Source organism: Acanthopagrus latus, chromosome 12 (genome assembly GCF_904848185.1).
Source record: "Acanthopagrus latus isolate v.2019 chromosome 12, fAcaLat1.1, whole genome shotgun sequence".
Classification (NCBI taxonomy): domain Eukaryota; kingdom Metazoa; phylum Chordata; class Actinopteri; order Spariformes; family Sparidae; genus Acanthopagrus; species Acanthopagrus latus.
The window spans coordinates 11,836,888-11,852,367 of NC_051050.1; the positions used below are offsets into that span (position 1 = coordinate 11,836,888).

A 15,480-nucleotide genomic window follows, 5' to 3' on the forward strand; every position below is an offset into this window, starting at 1 on the left:
AGAGAGAGAGAGAGAGAGAGAGAGGCGGCGACGCGTGTGGCTGCGCTTGTTCCTGTCGCAGACCGCTTTTACGCAGCTTGCAGTCTCTCCCGTCGGGCCCGACGCGAGTTGCTGCGGCGCATGTGAGGATCCACAGGCTCGTTCTGATTAACTGTGCGCCTCGATTCGCTGCGTTCAAAGTCTCTAAAGTTCAACTCAGCAGCTCGCAGTGTCTGTTCCGCTGCTCGACGCGCGCTGGCAGCAGCCTTGCACACTGAGCACCTGCACAGGCTGACCGGGTGGAGAAGACTTCACTGAATTACACCCTCAGTGGGGGGAAAAAAAGGTAAGTAAAGAAATTGGATTGTTTTCCGCTTTTTGTCTACCTCTTGGTGTTTGTCAGTTGATGTTCGGCCGCTTCAACAGGTGTTTTTGCACGTCATCTGTGGTCTAGCAGCTGAAAACACAGCCAGACTGACGACTTAATGCTTTTCTTGCAATATCCAGTGTGTCAGGAAGATTTTTTTTTATTATTATTATTATTATTTTTAATGGCACGTTTGAATCAGTGTGCATTCACCTCAATTTGTGTGGCTGATAAACAGACTTAAAAAAAAACTTGCATGGGGCCGGTGCTGGACATCTGCTGCACTGGACACATAAGTTGCCCTGCAGTTCAGTGTTGGCTCTGATCATGTTATGTCTCTGAGTGATGTCACCACCATCCATCATCAGTTGTACTCACAGTGCCACGGCCATTAGTAACACGGCCGCTTCCCTCTATGTTTTCCTTTGGCTGTGGCAGGAGCATTGATTGACAGGGCAGAGACAGATCTCCCCTCCAGCAGGATGTGCATGTTTCTTATCACTTCCTCCAAGGCCTTTTGGACACATATATAGCCATGCCCATAATCACGGGGAGTAGTTTCTGCCAGAGCAGCTGACTGGAAGGAGATCGTCTGCTTCTGTTGTACAGCCTTAAAAAAAAAACGTTGTCATCATTGCGGGGAAATATGTAAGTCCACTCCTCTTGGTGTTTTATCACTTTAACTTTGGAGGCGTTTTTTTGTTTTGTTTTTCTTGAGCAGGATCAGAAAATGTGAGCCGTTCAAGGTCATATCTAAAGGCCTGGACAATTTCAGCGGCTTGCCAAACCCGCTGCAGGATAAACCCTGGTTTTTGCATTCCTCGGGCCCCTGAGAAGGTTTCAGGAACAATAGCGGAGAAGTAGGACTTTGGTCCGATGTGCTGCCAGTCAGGACCAGTGCTGGTAGAGCCGCACGAGAAGCGAGAGGCGTGTGACAGCTTCAGTGAATGTGCGAATAGGGCTGCGAGAGATATGGCCTGGAGATGAAATTGCACTATTTTAATATCTCGATAATTTGAATTCTCTTCAGAAGGACTGGGCGACAAAATGAGCAATCGCAGTGCATGTTCTGATAAACAAATACACAAACACTAGTATGATAATATTGTAAGACAGCGACATTTTTGATAAATAGTCTCCAGTAATGTGTAAATTATGACTAAGTGGGGAAAGGCAAGTATTAGAATGAGTAGAACTGTCTAGTAAGTACAAAAAATGACGTCACTTTACTGTGACGCAGCCTTTAAAACCCGGGAAAGACACTTTAGGCACTATCATGAAATGACTTGTAAAATCTGAGACCATATAAAGTCTCATTTCACAATAATATAATAATATTGATATATTGCCTGGCAATGGATACCGTGGTGCAGTTAGGATTTGTAACCAAGCCTTCTTCTTATAGTGCAAATGAGGCCAGTTTAAATGAGGCGTACGTGCACAGCTGTATGATAACTGTCTATTCACTGACATGATAGAGCAGGAATCAAAAGCAACAACCCGTCTTCATTCACATCAAATAACAGTCGATTTTAGCAGAACTGTGAAGAGAGAATGTGAGTTTCCAACCCCAAAAGGTTTTACGGTGTGATATTTCTCAGCAGGGGGGGAATTCCCCAACAACTGAATTGAACTGAATTGAAACTGAACACATTTTATTCATTCATATTACTCTGATGGCACAAAGCTATCTCCGCGTTAAAGCTGATTAGAGGAGGCATTAAGATTCGAACACAATTATCTGACACGCACTCGTGACAGTTGCCTCAATCTATGGATGCGTTTGTGACACCGCGGGAGAAACACTGGGATGGTAAACAGCGCGATTGATTAAAGAGATTGATCGGGAGTTCCTATTCTCTGACGTGAGGCACACTCAGGATAGGTCGGACTCGTCCCAGCCTTGCGCCATTAGTGACCAGATTTCCCCCTTTTGTTGCCACAGAACCATTTGTTTGCTTTACATTCAATCTTGTTGAATCTTATCTTGTCAAAATCTTACTCACTCTATAGTCCTTGGCAGGAACTAGGTCATATTTACAAACCTTTTTTTTTTTTTTCCCCCTCCCCACCGAAGTCAATAACTTTCACCTTCGACATATGTCCGCCCTCTGTGCCCGGTCAGTCAAAGTCATACGTAAGAGATAAAAGCAGGTTGTATTTGTTTTCCTAACAACAGGATGGATCGTGTGACGTATAGTGGAGGTGAACTGACATACAGCAGTCCATTTAGGATGTTGATGCTGGCATTATAGCCTGACCTATATCTCCGCAGCCGATATGTCAATATTTACCTTTTCAGAAAAGCCAATATTGCAGAAAGGTAGTATTTTTTTTCTCGCCCAAATGCATGAAGGACCACCAGTAGATGAGAGGAGCTCATGAACAACTAATCGAGATACTGTCCAAATCACATGAGCAGCAACGTCATTACCCACGAAGCATTACGAAGCTGTGGAAAATGCTACAGCCTGTGAATCACAGGGGGAAATACAGACCCCGGTGAGAAAACCCGTCGTATTCGTCATAACCGAAAATGAAACCTGCGGAACTCATGAAGGTTTCATGAGTTGTTGCGTATCGCTCAGCACTAAAAATGTGTTAACCATGACAGCTCCATATCCATCAACATCGAATGGTGGCATCCCAGCCCAACGTTTGAAATACACCCTGGTGTTCTCCATATTCTGACTGTCCTTCACCTTTTAAGTGGCTGATCAGTCAGGAAGAAGTGAAATGATAACAATTTGTCAGATTTCCTACGTTTTACACAAACAACATTTAATCTCCCCTCCCTGGGCGTGGTATCAAAGTCAAATGTCCGCCATGTGAGTACGGCCTGTACCAGATTATAACTTCCTGTAACGCCACAGCTTCTCGTTTCCTTATGTTCCGGTTTGTGCATGTATCGATAAAACAAACACAAAACGTGTTAATGAGCGAGCTGTCAACAGTGCTGGCGGGGCACGGAGCCAGGCTATCTGTTTCCCCTCGCCTCCAGTATTTACGCTAAGCTAGGCCGAGCTTACCACCTCCTGGCTCTGGATCCATAGTAATCCACAGACGTGAGCGTGGTACAAACCCTCACATCTAACTCGGGGCAAGGAAGTGACCGGAGCGTGTTGGGTCGTACCAATCCTGGTCGACGCTACGAAAACAACAACTCTCTGAAATTCAACCGAGTAATCCTGGTGACGTTTTGCCGAGCACAGTTTTCAGGTTTTGCGCCGTGTCCTGCATTCTTTCACGCCGCCTTCTTCGCTGTAGCTCAAAGATCATTTTGATTATTCCTGACTGATGGAGAGAGAAAATGAACTGTAACACGTGGTTATTATTATCTGACACGATCTGGAAACCTGTCTGTCTTCCTTTTCTCGCTCCCCCGAGCTGTCGTACCCCAGTAACCTGAAAAAACTTGGCCTACAATTAATTCCGACTCCTCCTTTGTGGAGGTTATCTGGGGTAATATAGCCTAATCTGCTTACAATTTAGCACAAACAGAAAAAACACAGCAAAGCTATTTTTTTTATTTTTTTTTTAAGTGTTCCAGTACTGGCGCAACGGCTGTGAGATTTATGGGTAGTGTATTTTGTCTAATTATCAGTGATTTTCTAGGAAAAGCACGACAGTGGCGGGAATGATTAACGCGCGTGGAAGGGTTTCGGGAAACTTTTTCCCCCCTGGAATAAAAGGTGCATTGTTGGACTGTCGGCTTTGGCCCCTGCACAGAAACAAACTGTCGTCCAGAGATAGATGGCTTTTCTGACGCATGTGTGGTAACCTGCAATCTGTTTGTACAGGCAACTGAGATTGTGCCCTCTCTCTCTCTCTCTCTCTCTCTCTCTCTCTCTCTCTCTCTCTCTCTCTCTCTCTCTCTCGCTCTCTCTCTCTCTCTCTCTCTCCAGCCCACTCTGCTCTTAATTTGGCAGCCGTCGGGCAAAACTTCCAGACGCTTCCTCCTCAATATTCCGCTGCCATCTGTGACAAAAGTTCACCAAGCCGAACGTGAAAGGAGACAAAGAGGAAGAGTGACGGGCTCGTGTGTGTGTGTGTGTGTGTGACGGTTAAAGGTGAAAGTGAAGTCAGGCATCACAAGAGCCATGTTCGTGGTGGGAACTTCCTGCCTTGGCCGTCCTCCGGTGACACAATCACTCTTCCCTTGAGACGCGCCAATGCGGTTTGGCAAGCGGGTGCCTGCGTCTGAAAACACATCGAGCAGCTGAGCGTGTGGGATGAAAGCGCAAAGAAAGCAAGAAGGAGGAAAAAAACAACCATGCAGAAGAATGAACAGCTGGTCTACATTGGCCTGGAGCTGGTGATCGCCTGCCTGGCTGTGGCTGGGAACATCCTGGTGTGCTGGGCCGTCTGCCTCAACTCCAACCTGCAGAGCATCACCAACTTCTTCGTGGTGTCACTGGCGGTGGCAGATATCGCCGTGGGGCTGCTGGCTATTCCCTTTGCCATCACCATCAGGTATCATTACATTTGTCGTGTCATTTTTTTTTTTTTTTTTTTTTTTTAATGTCTTGATCATCTTTTTTTTTTATTCAGAAATCCAGAGTTAAAATGTTTGAATGTGACGCTTTCTCACGTCAGCACCGGCTTCTGCGCCAACTTCTTCGGCTGCCTGTTCATCGCGTGCTTCGTCCTCATACTCACCCAGAGCTCCATCTTCAGCCTGCTGGCCATCGCCGTGGACCGCTACATCGCCATCAAGAACCCACTCAGGTGAGGGGGGGCAAAAAGGTTGCATCAGCCAAACTGGAGAACCTGAAACAGACACAGCTTTACATGCAAATTATCCTGGGACTTAATGAACTATGGCCAATGTTTTTAGTGAGGATTATTTTCAAAGACACTATATGTAAAAATATATATGACCTTGTGTTTAGAGTGCACACACAGATGTTGCACTATAATTTCATTTTATTTTCAATTATTTCTATTTTAATGTATTTGTTTACATATGTAATACTCAATTTTGATTTTTTTTAAATTAGGTTATTAGGTAATTAAATTTAAAAAACACAAGAAAGAAAGAAAAAAGAAAGAAAGAAAGAAATTAAAACTCACCCGAAAGAAAACATAAGTGTCGGTGAACTTTATCCAAAACTTTTTTTTTTTCTAACACCTTGCGCAACTTTTTCCTTCCTTGCATTTAAAAAAAAAAACAAACAAAAAACTTAAAGAACTTTGTTTTTGAGTTGTTCCTGAGTCATAAACATGGGAGAGAAAAAATTCAGAAAGGTCACCAGATTCTCTTTTCGACTTGCCTCTCGGGGCTTCCGTAGCCGCCTCTCACACGTTACACTTCCATATCGAACGTGGCGCTCTCTTCGCACGTGGCACTCAAGTCGGGGGAGCGTGGGTAAACCATTAAACCTGAGCGGCTTGATATGCTGTAGCAAACACATTGAATTACAGACAGATCTTATTCAATAAGGGCTAATCAGGCCGGCTGTGGGCAGACATAGACGTATGACACCGCGGCCTTTATTGGGTTACAGTTTGTTTGTTGTTGGGGGGATAAAAACCTGCTGAGGGCTTCGATCATGCTCATCCTCATAAATCAGCGTAAAGTTTAAATGTCCCCCTAATTGTCGTTTGTGCTTCCTTGTTTTTTTTTTGTTCGGTACACGGTTTCCTGCAACAGGTGTTTCGACACACTATTGACTCATATTGTTCACATATGTGTAACCAAAGCTGCCATTGTTTAGTCACAGCTGCATTCTTTACCCCCGTCATGCGAGGATATTTCACCTAGTAAGCCGCAGCAGGTGACGCATTTGCATAAGCGGTTGCATAACAGCTCCTCTGTGTGTGTTCGCGGGCTGCTCACGCTGGCTGGGGCCACAATCCCGGCAAACCGAAGGCCGCGGAGCTAATAATTCATCAGAGTTTTAGGGCGCTTTATATAGCCTACAGGCTGCCACCGTGGTCATGAAAGGGCTCGGTCACATGGGACATTGGCTGTAGGTGAGGCAGTGTTACCCAGAATAGTATAGCTATTCATGCTGATTCTCTATTTCTGTTCCTCTAGCCGGATTTGTGCATTCCTTGTGTCTGCATGGAGCAATGTGAATAATAATACCGCCAGCGAAACACTGCAGGTCAGGTCCAGTTGCGTGAGTCCAGAAACCAAGAACACGGTTGATTTTTGAGAGTCCTCGTCTCAGTTTTGTAGAAATGGACCCCGAAAGGCTGACTTTGACGTAGTATCACTAAGTTACTGCATATTTAAGTTAGCGTAATCTTATCACTGTTTGCTCTGCAAAATACGTTTCCTAACCTATGTCGACAGGCGTGGTATTTAGCCAATATTTATCTGAATCCTGCCCCAAGCTTGAGCTAAGTTACAAGCCGTCAAAACAGTGGACAGCAAAGCCTCCACCTCTAACTCCAATCATGAGTATGAAGATTTCGGTCCTCACTTTGTGTGACACTGCATCGCTCAGAAACTCTTATATGACTGGATAACAGATAGTTGAGATCTTTTAGTTCAGTAGAAGAAGAAGAAGAAGAAGAAGAAGAAGAAGCTGAGAGGAGGGAGGAGAGCTGCTGGTAAATCACAATATTGGAAGGAAATCCCCTTTATTGCAGATTTATGCACACTCACTCAACTGAGTCATGCAGCAAGATTTGACACACTCCACCGCATTCTCGCATTGAAGAAAGGAAGGAAGGTGTCATGAAGCGGTACTTTTTTCTCAGCCAAACGGATCAAAACAATCGAGTTGTTTCTAGGCATCTGCAAAATCTGAGTGAAGTTAGACGCGGCGTATTTAAAAGCCGGCAATGCGACAATAGACTTCAGCGGAACAATTTAAATCTCACCACGGCTCGTTAATAAATGCAGCATTTAAGCTTGAATGCACGGCTGACGTCTCCTTGTTTCAATCGCCAAATCTTGTGCTTTCCTCGGAGGGAGTGCATCACAGTGGTTAGATAAAACATCTAGTCCTAAAGTTTTATTGTGCTCTGCTCAACATTTCAGGTACAACAGCCTGGTGACGGGGACGAGGGCAAAGGGCATCATCGCACTGTGTTGGGTTCTCTCAGTTGGCATCGGCCTCACACCGATGCTGGGCTGGAACAGAGGTGGGAGATTTATGTGCATCCACGAGTTCTTACCAAAGCCTGTGGGACAACCAAAAAAACATATGCTGAGTTTTTGGTTGACATTTGTTTCACCGTGAGTTGTCATTTAAGCTGGAAAATCTGAGTTATGAGAAACGGCAAGAGTCAAGGAAACACCTCTCCAAACGTACCCTCCTTTGAGCCTCGTCATCCTCTTACCAGAACAGCCATCTCCAAAGTTGGCAGCCATATGAACGGGAAAAATGGGAAATGAATTGGTATTGTATTTCTAGAGATAAGTGCTCAAATTAATTTCAGCGTTGCCAGTCGGAGGAAATGCATCGTGTTCATATTGGCTTTGATAAAGTTAAGTGGTTCTTACAGGAAAGCTGAGACCGAGCCTGAAACACAAACCATGCGCAATACCACGCCATAGTGGCATGCCAAATGTTTTACCGTGTAGAATTCCTGCTTTCCTGATGTCAAACTCAATTGTCAACTCGTTATTGTCGTTAACATTTCATGAACTCTAATCGATTGGGGGAAGGGGATTGGATTTCCCGTCACGGATCGCCACCTGTATGTAGTTTAATGTAAGTTTGCACTGATGCGTAGCTATGCCAACGTAATGGTTTTGACAGGGTTTGAACGGTGGAGCAGAGTGAGGTAAAAATAACCTATGATGTTGGACGATATTGGGAAGCGGCATTCATTGTGCCTGTAGTGGTCACCTACTTGGTTCCAACACCCAGCTTGACAACGCTGCTGATTGGATAATCGTTAGTTCCCCCAGTTGGCGCTCATTGGTTTGATCGTTTTTTCAAGAAACTGTTTTTTCATGTCACAGTCCAGATGAATCAGTCGACTCTGCGGAGTGGACGGATTCAAAGGTCTGGCACCAGGCAAGAATTCTTTCCTCAGTCTGCTTGAAAATAAAACATTGACACTGAGAATAAAACTGGCAATAACTCACCTGTGGTTCTGTTGCACAGGTTGGAACACCACCACCAGCAACTACAGCAGCTGCCCCGAAGGCCTGACGGAGTGCCTGTTCGAGAAGGTGGTTACCATGGACTACATGGTCTACTTCAATTTCTTTGGCTGTGTCCTGGTCCCCTTGTTGCTCATGCTGCTAATCTACGCCCACATCTTCATGGCCGCACGGCGCCAACTCCGACTGATGGGGCTCAAGGTTGCACACACTCCCACTCCCGGAGAGATAACCTCGTCGTCGACCACGTCGCGTTCGACCCTGCAGAAGGAGGTGCATGCTGCCAAATCGCTGGCCATCATCGTCGGCTTGTTCGCTCTATGCTGGCTCCCGCTTCACATCATCAACTGTTTCAACTACCTGTGTGAGGACTGCCAGCGCTCACACATCTGGGTGATGAACATTGCCATCATCCTCTCCCATGCCAACTCTGTTGTGAATCCTCTAATCTACGCTTATCGAATTCGGGAGTTCAGACAGACCTTTCGGAGGATCATGAATCAGCACATCCTGGGGCGGAGGGATGGGCATGGTGGGAGCGGCGATAGCAGAAGTGTTCGGAGCAGCAGTATCATGCAGAGTTCCTCCCACACCAGTAAAGAGGGTTTATCCTGTGGCACCATCGTGAATAGCTACGCCCTGGACCCCAGCCCTGACAGAACTCCTCCAGCTGCTGCCCATGAAACCTCTTGCCGGTGGACATCAAAGACAGTCGATGCACCGAGTCGCTCCATACCCAACGGACACCAAACCAAGGGGAGCAGCCTTCCGGCAATGCAGCAGCAGCAGCAGCCGTGCATCATGGGACTTGCTGCACAGGATGGAGAAGAGTCGGTCACATATCTGGGAGGAAAGACAGATGTTTTGGAGGTGAAAGACAGCGGGAGTTGCATCACATTTGTGAATGTTCAGGCTCTCTCAACAAAACAGACAGAGCTCACAGAAGTCTCGTGACAAAAAAAAACAAAAAACATTTCGGTATATGATACATATTTCTAATGCCATAAAACATAACAGCTTGCAAACATGACAGTACTGTATGAAGAATGATTAATGAAGCTTCAACAAATCAACAGCGAATGTTTCTCTTTCTGAAGTCACAAAAACTGATTGCCAGGCAACATTTTGACCTGTTTTACTTCTTTGTTCTCATCAACCATCTCTCTACAAGCACACAACTGAATTTATGTAAAAACTGGTGGGTGTTTAAAAAGCTTCTTGACATGCGGCATCGTAACATCTACCGCCACGTGTTCTCTTTCCAAAACATTTGTCAGTTTAAAGGTTGCATGCGTTCACACTGCAGGCAGTTTCCTCCGACATCGCAATCAAGGTGGGAAGCTCAAATGTTATACTGCTGCGTTCAGGGTCATTTAGATGCAGGGAAACAGACAAATGTATCATCTCATCACTTCTTAATTGATCAGCAACAGAAAAGCCAACGGAAAGTGAAAATCTGGAGGGACATCGCTTATGTTTCAGGGCCAAACAATATATTTGACAATCCATTAGCTTTTGTTAGACAACAGCTAACGGTAGGATTTGAACATTTCCTAGCTAACCTTGGGACTTGATTGGGTAACATGATACAGTGGGAAAGATGTCAGTTATTTCTAACATATCAGAGAACATGTTGGACATATTTATTTACGCCTAGGAGTGAACCACAGTGAATGTAATCAAATGGTTCTGTTAGATAGGAAGTGATTGAATGCGAACATATATGTTGTTTTACCTTCAAATATGGTCGGACGTCCCTCCAGAGTTCACTTTCTATTGTCTTGCTGATCTCCTATCCTTATTTAACCGGACACAGCAGCGTAACATTATGTCTGCAAATTGAGCCAACCTGAGTATGACATCAGAGGAAAATGACCGCTGAGTGTATAGGGTCTATTTCAACAGTGAGTATCTCAATGTGCAGATAACAATGCTTTCTCAACTGTACCGTATCTTGCAATGCTTTTTTAAGAAACTTCAAACTTTTTGACGCATGAACTTCATTTTTTTTTTTTTTTGATAATGTTGCATTAAGTCAACTAATGTAATGCTCATGTATATTATTTTTACTCACTGGAGAATAAAAAACGTCTTAAATACATATTTGTTGGCTGTGTTTCATGAGCCAAGCTCACCCTCTGCTGCAAAACCAAATGATTTAACAGTTTTACCATGAATCTACCAGACCAAACTGTTGAAGAGGAAACAAATATGGACTGAAAAGAGTAATGGTCTGAATAAGCCATACAGCCCTCCATGACAACTTGGGGAAAACACGTTGTTTGAAAGCAAGCTTGTGTACCATCCCTTGTGCAAAGCTCTGTTAAAAAGTCATTTCTCAAAGTGATGGATAGCGACAGAACATTTGATTTCGCTAGTTTGATCAGTTATTTGATAACTGCCAGGCAACGCATGTCCGTTGCTGGTTCATCAGCCATGTGACAAATTTGTCAAAGGCCCCTGATGTATACAGTCTGGTTACCAACCATCCAAAACAAAAGAGCTTGTTGTTGACCTATTCAAATATCACTCCATCTGCCTGTAGTGTGGCTACTTTCAGAGTCAAATAGACAACATAAAAAAAACACACACATTTACGCACACATAAAAGTACACATGACCACAGACTACTCAGCAAGAGGTGTTTACAGAGTAACCTGGCTGCTGACGCCAGTCAATGAGCCTAATGCGATGGAAATCAAATGGAGGTTCGTTTGATGATGTCTTTTATTATGCCATAATGCTTTTTCGCCCCTCATTAAAAAGCCCTTCCATTGAAAGACCTGCATTATGCTACATTTATTGTTCCTTGAAGCAACTGCAGAGACATGGCTATGTGTCCAGCTCATGTCTATGTATTCAAAAACTATGCATAGGAGTTTTATATTGCACTTTCTAGTTTGGATGAAGCCATTTAATTTGAATGTTTTGTTTTTCCTGGCTATCTTGATAAGCATGAGATAAGGGTTATGGGCATTATGTTATTATGAGTGATTCAAATCTGAGTCATTTACAGAAAATAAAAACAAAACAAAACCACAAATAAACAAGAGACTGTTGATTATACATGAATATACCTCATATAGCTCTTTTGTATTCAGACACAAGGCTCCAGCAGGCTGCATGATGTCCTGACAGAAAACATTTCACCCTGCCTCTTTATAGTGTGTCATTCAATCATAAACTAATATATGGGCAAAGGCACACACCTTCTCCTTTTGTTTTAGAACAACAAACATTAGAGACTTCATAACATTTTTTCTTTGAAAGCAATGTTCATTTCTTTCTGCGTTCTCTTACAGGCTGATGCCGTGGAGACGCACAATATATACCAAACATCTGTTGTTTAATATCTAGTAGACAGACCTCATTTCAGTGATATACAACACTGGGGTGAAATAATGAGTGAGAAAATATATATGCATAGACTACACAAACTCTTGAAGCTTTATGTTTGATCTCATTCTGAATAAATACATAAATACAAAAACATGTTCAGCTCTAATAATCAGAATGCTCATTTTTATTTAGAAGCCAGAAAAGGTCAGGGTCAGGCAAACAAAACTCCAATCCTCTGGGAAAACACACATTTAACAAACCAGTAAAAAAGTTATTTTATGTTTCAGAAATTATTGTTATGTTTTCAGAAATAGGAAACCTTAGCTAAAAAATGCAAGTCCCACAGTGCACCGCGGGATGCCACCGGAAACACTCCGTTGACCCGCTGTTGCATTGTGGGTAGGCGGAAAAAGGCTCCAAAAGGTACGCGAAAGCGACAGACGCACGTTGCAGAGTCGCCGAGAAGGAAGAAACAAAAACAAAGAAATCGTTTTCCACGACGGAATCAAGGTAACTATCTTCACAAATGCGTTTAAATCGTATTCTCATGTAATCTACCCAACAGTGGTGTTTGTTTTTGTGGTTGGTAAGCGCTCATTCATCCAAATACCGACATGGTTCCGTCAATTCGCCGAACTCAACGTTCGTACTTCGATAAATAATCAAATGTCAAAGTTATTCAAAGTTACTTTTCAGGTAATTTATAATAGTTTGCAACAGTAAGTGCTTCAAAACATTCCATTTCTGACTAACTTTTCGTAAGCAATATTGCAACATTGTAAATTCAGGGAACACTGATATTAGCTAGTTGGCTAAGGTAGCTAACCTAGCTAGCTTAGCCGTTGAGATTCGCTGCTTTTACAAAGAGTTTTCTCATAACCAGTTACAGCACTTCGCATTCTTACACACCTGCTTAAAGTCAGTGATACTTTCTGTGAGCTTAACTTAATATTTTTAAAATGTGTAATTATGCTCCACATTATTGCGGTTAAGCCACACAATCCTACCAGGGATAGTTCAGGGCATTGTAGACGAGGTTAGCGCAAGTAGTGGATGCACGTAAAACACGGATTTAGACCAACCCACTTCATTCTTTATCTGAAGTTTAAATGACATGGAAAGGACGATATGGTGTCAAAAACCAGGGGTCTGATTTTACCCCAGTATCCGAAAATAGTTTGCAGATGTTCATGTATTACCGAACCGCTCACTTCAACATTACCCACAATACATTTTGTTTTTCAGGAAGACTTTTGAAACATGTCCATCGGCGTGCCAATCAAGGTCCTGCATGAAGCAGAGGGACACATTGTGACCTGTGAGACCAACACTGGAGAGGTGTACAGGGGAAAGCTGATTGAGGCTGAGGACAACATGAATTGCCAGGTTGGTACTAAATAATAAATGAACGTCCCTCTTACAGCATGATTTCTGCAGTGTCATTTTTGATTTACTTACCTTTTCATGTTCAATATGAGGTAGTTATGTCCTAGGAACATTGTCGGTATGTTGAATTACTTAAATACACTGAACTCAGTCTGTTTTGAGCTCTCTGGTTTTAAATAATCATATGTGGTGTTAAAAAAAAGCCATAAATGCAATGCACAGACTGATTTTAAAAATGGACAACCATCCAAACTAGAATTTCCTCTAAACTACAATTGATTTCCCCTGCTTTTATCCTGGTTTGGATTGCAGGAGAAGGGTTAGAGTTAGCTGACGTTGGAAATAAATACACAAATTAAGCTTCCAAATTGAATAGGCAGTGTGTGTTGCAGTGTATGGATCTCTATTTTAAATGTTGTGTTTATCAACATAAATGTTTTTTCTGTACTCCATCTGCTGTTTCCAAAGATGGGTGTGTTTTGAATGTGCAATATACCAGTACATTTGTGAGGGTTTGTCACCAACTGACAGATGGTATACAAATGGACAGTAAAGCCCTTTTTTTCCCCTTTAAATTGTAGTTTAAATAAAGGTTTGCAAGATGCACAAGCTCCTCAAGTCCCAAGTTGTGAATCAGTCCCACCATTAGATGAAAATAAATGAAAGCAGTAGAATGTTGAAACCATCCCAACCCAATTGGGTATGCTTGCATTGCCCTAGTTAGCTGTAGTTATGAATGAAGTTGGATTTAGATTAGACTATTTCTGCGTGTAACTTAAGAATTTCATGTGACCATTTAACACTGAAAGGATCGTCTTGCAACGGTCTGATTTAAATTACTGTGTAGCTAAACTTAGACATTGTTTTCTGTCCCCACAGATGTCAAACATAACAGTGACATATCGTGATGGCCGGGTGGCACAATTGGAGCAAGTCTACATCCGTGGCAGCAAGATTCGCTTTCTGATTTTACCGGACATGTTAAAGAATGCTCCTATGTTGAAGAGTATGAAAAACAAGAACCAGGGATCAGGTGCAGGAAGAGGAAAAGCAGCTATTCTCAAAGCACAAGGTGAGTTGGTGTTTATGTTTTTAACAGTGTTTGAGTGTTTTAGGGAGCTAATTGTGTATTTGTGTGCATTTTGAGTTTTTGACTTTGTTTGTGTGTTTATGATACTGCCAGTAGTTATTTGCATGGGTTTACAAGGGAGTAAAATTTCAACATATCTTTGACAAAACCTGTAGTCAACAGTGGCATTCATATTGGGATTCTTTACTGCATTATATCCTGCATGTGTCTGTATATTTTCATTTACATTGTGGGTCATTTTTATGGCATTCCTGTCCTGAGTATCTCAATATCAGTGAACCAATATGTGTATATATGAACTGTCATTCTAATATAGTTTACCCTGATTCATGAGACACCCTGGCTTTATTTCATGCGGACATTTTGTTTTTCTGAAATGTGTTGTCTTTTTCCTTGTTTTTCTCTGCAGTGGCTGCAAGGGGGCGAGGCCGTGGTGGAATGGGGAGAGGCAACATCTTCCAGAAGAGGCGATAAATGTTCTGGCTTTGTTAAGATTGTTGAGTTGTATAGTCTTTTTGTTTTTAAATTGTCTTCTTTGGATTGGATATGTTGGATGTTTGCAGTCCTGTTTTTTTGCATCGGGATACTTTAATTTCATTTTTTATGAAAATAAACATATTTCAATTTGATGTGTCTTGTGCTCTGGTTGACTTAACTGAGATAGTCCTTGAGACCTCTCTCTAGTTGTCTCCTCCTCACTTAGCTAACCCTAACCCATAGCCAGATCCATTTAAAGATAGTTACTTTCACTTTGATCACTTTGGTTCACAGCATCCTCCTGCTCCAGTTTGATTTTACATTTTACACAGACAGATGTCTTGTTTTTGTGAGCAAATAATCTAGGTTAACAAATAAAGTAGTGGAAAGTTGTGATTTGCAGGAGGCACCAGTTACAGAAATTACTAAATTTGTGGCTGTATCTTTGCATGTGCTTGGAAGTTTGTAGATGCTGGTGCAGTAAAACATTGAATTAGTTTAACTTGCAGGTGTGTGTGATACTGCTGGGATGTGGCAGGTTCCCAGATCTACAAATTGGAGCCATGCAAACTTTTCCTGGGTGATTCCATATTCTTACATTATACTTCCACATTAGTACATTTTGTCATTTAGTCCAACATTTTGCGTTTTACGTCACTACTTTAATTTGTTAATTTCTTTCCAGTTCCTTTTCCGAGTGCACACTGAATCAGAGCCATAGCAGCACATTAAAAAATAAAAATAAAAACAATTTGGATGGTCATAAATACTTAA

General features: G+C 42.6%; 2 protein-coding genes across 5 annotated transcripts; both read left to right on the forward strand.

The window, feature by feature from the left end:
• On the forward strand, window positions 1–10,513 carry adora2ab (adenosine A2a receptor b). 4 transcript variants are annotated; one of them, XM_037118305.1, is made up of 5 exons: window positions 1–325; window positions 4,252–4,819; window positions 4,898–5,074; window positions 7,341–7,444; window positions 8,416–10,513. In XM_037118305.1, exons 2-5 carry the CDS (start codon window positions 4,620–4,622, stop codon window positions 9,366–9,368), a joined length of 1,434 nt encoding a protein of 477 aa, XP_036974200.1. In that variant the 5' UTR covers window positions 1–325; window positions 4,252–4,619; the 3' UTR covers window positions 9,369–10,513. The 4 variants fall into 4 exon arrangements, with proteins under 4 accessions (XP_036974200.1, XP_036974202.1, XP_036974203.1 ...); XM_037118307.1 differs by having other exon boundaries at window positions 4,417–4,819; XM_037118308.1 differs by having other exon boundaries at window positions 3–325; window positions 4,943–5,074.
• A 1,592-nt stretch (window positions 10,514–12,105) lies between these two features.
• On the forward strand, window positions 12,106–14,858 carry snrpd3l (small nuclear ribonucleoprotein D3 polypeptide, like). The gene is made up of 4 exons (XM_037116250.1): window positions 12,106–12,263; window positions 12,999–13,139; window positions 14,019–14,211; window positions 14,639–14,858. The coding sequence occupies exons 2-4, from the start codon at window positions 13,014–13,016 to the stop codon at window positions 14,701–14,703; spliced, it is 384 nt and encodes a 127-aa protein (XP_036972145.1). The 5' UTR covers window positions 12,106–12,263; window positions 12,999–13,013; the 3' UTR covers window positions 14,704–14,858.
• Window positions 14,859–15,480: the final 622 nt, after the last annotated feature.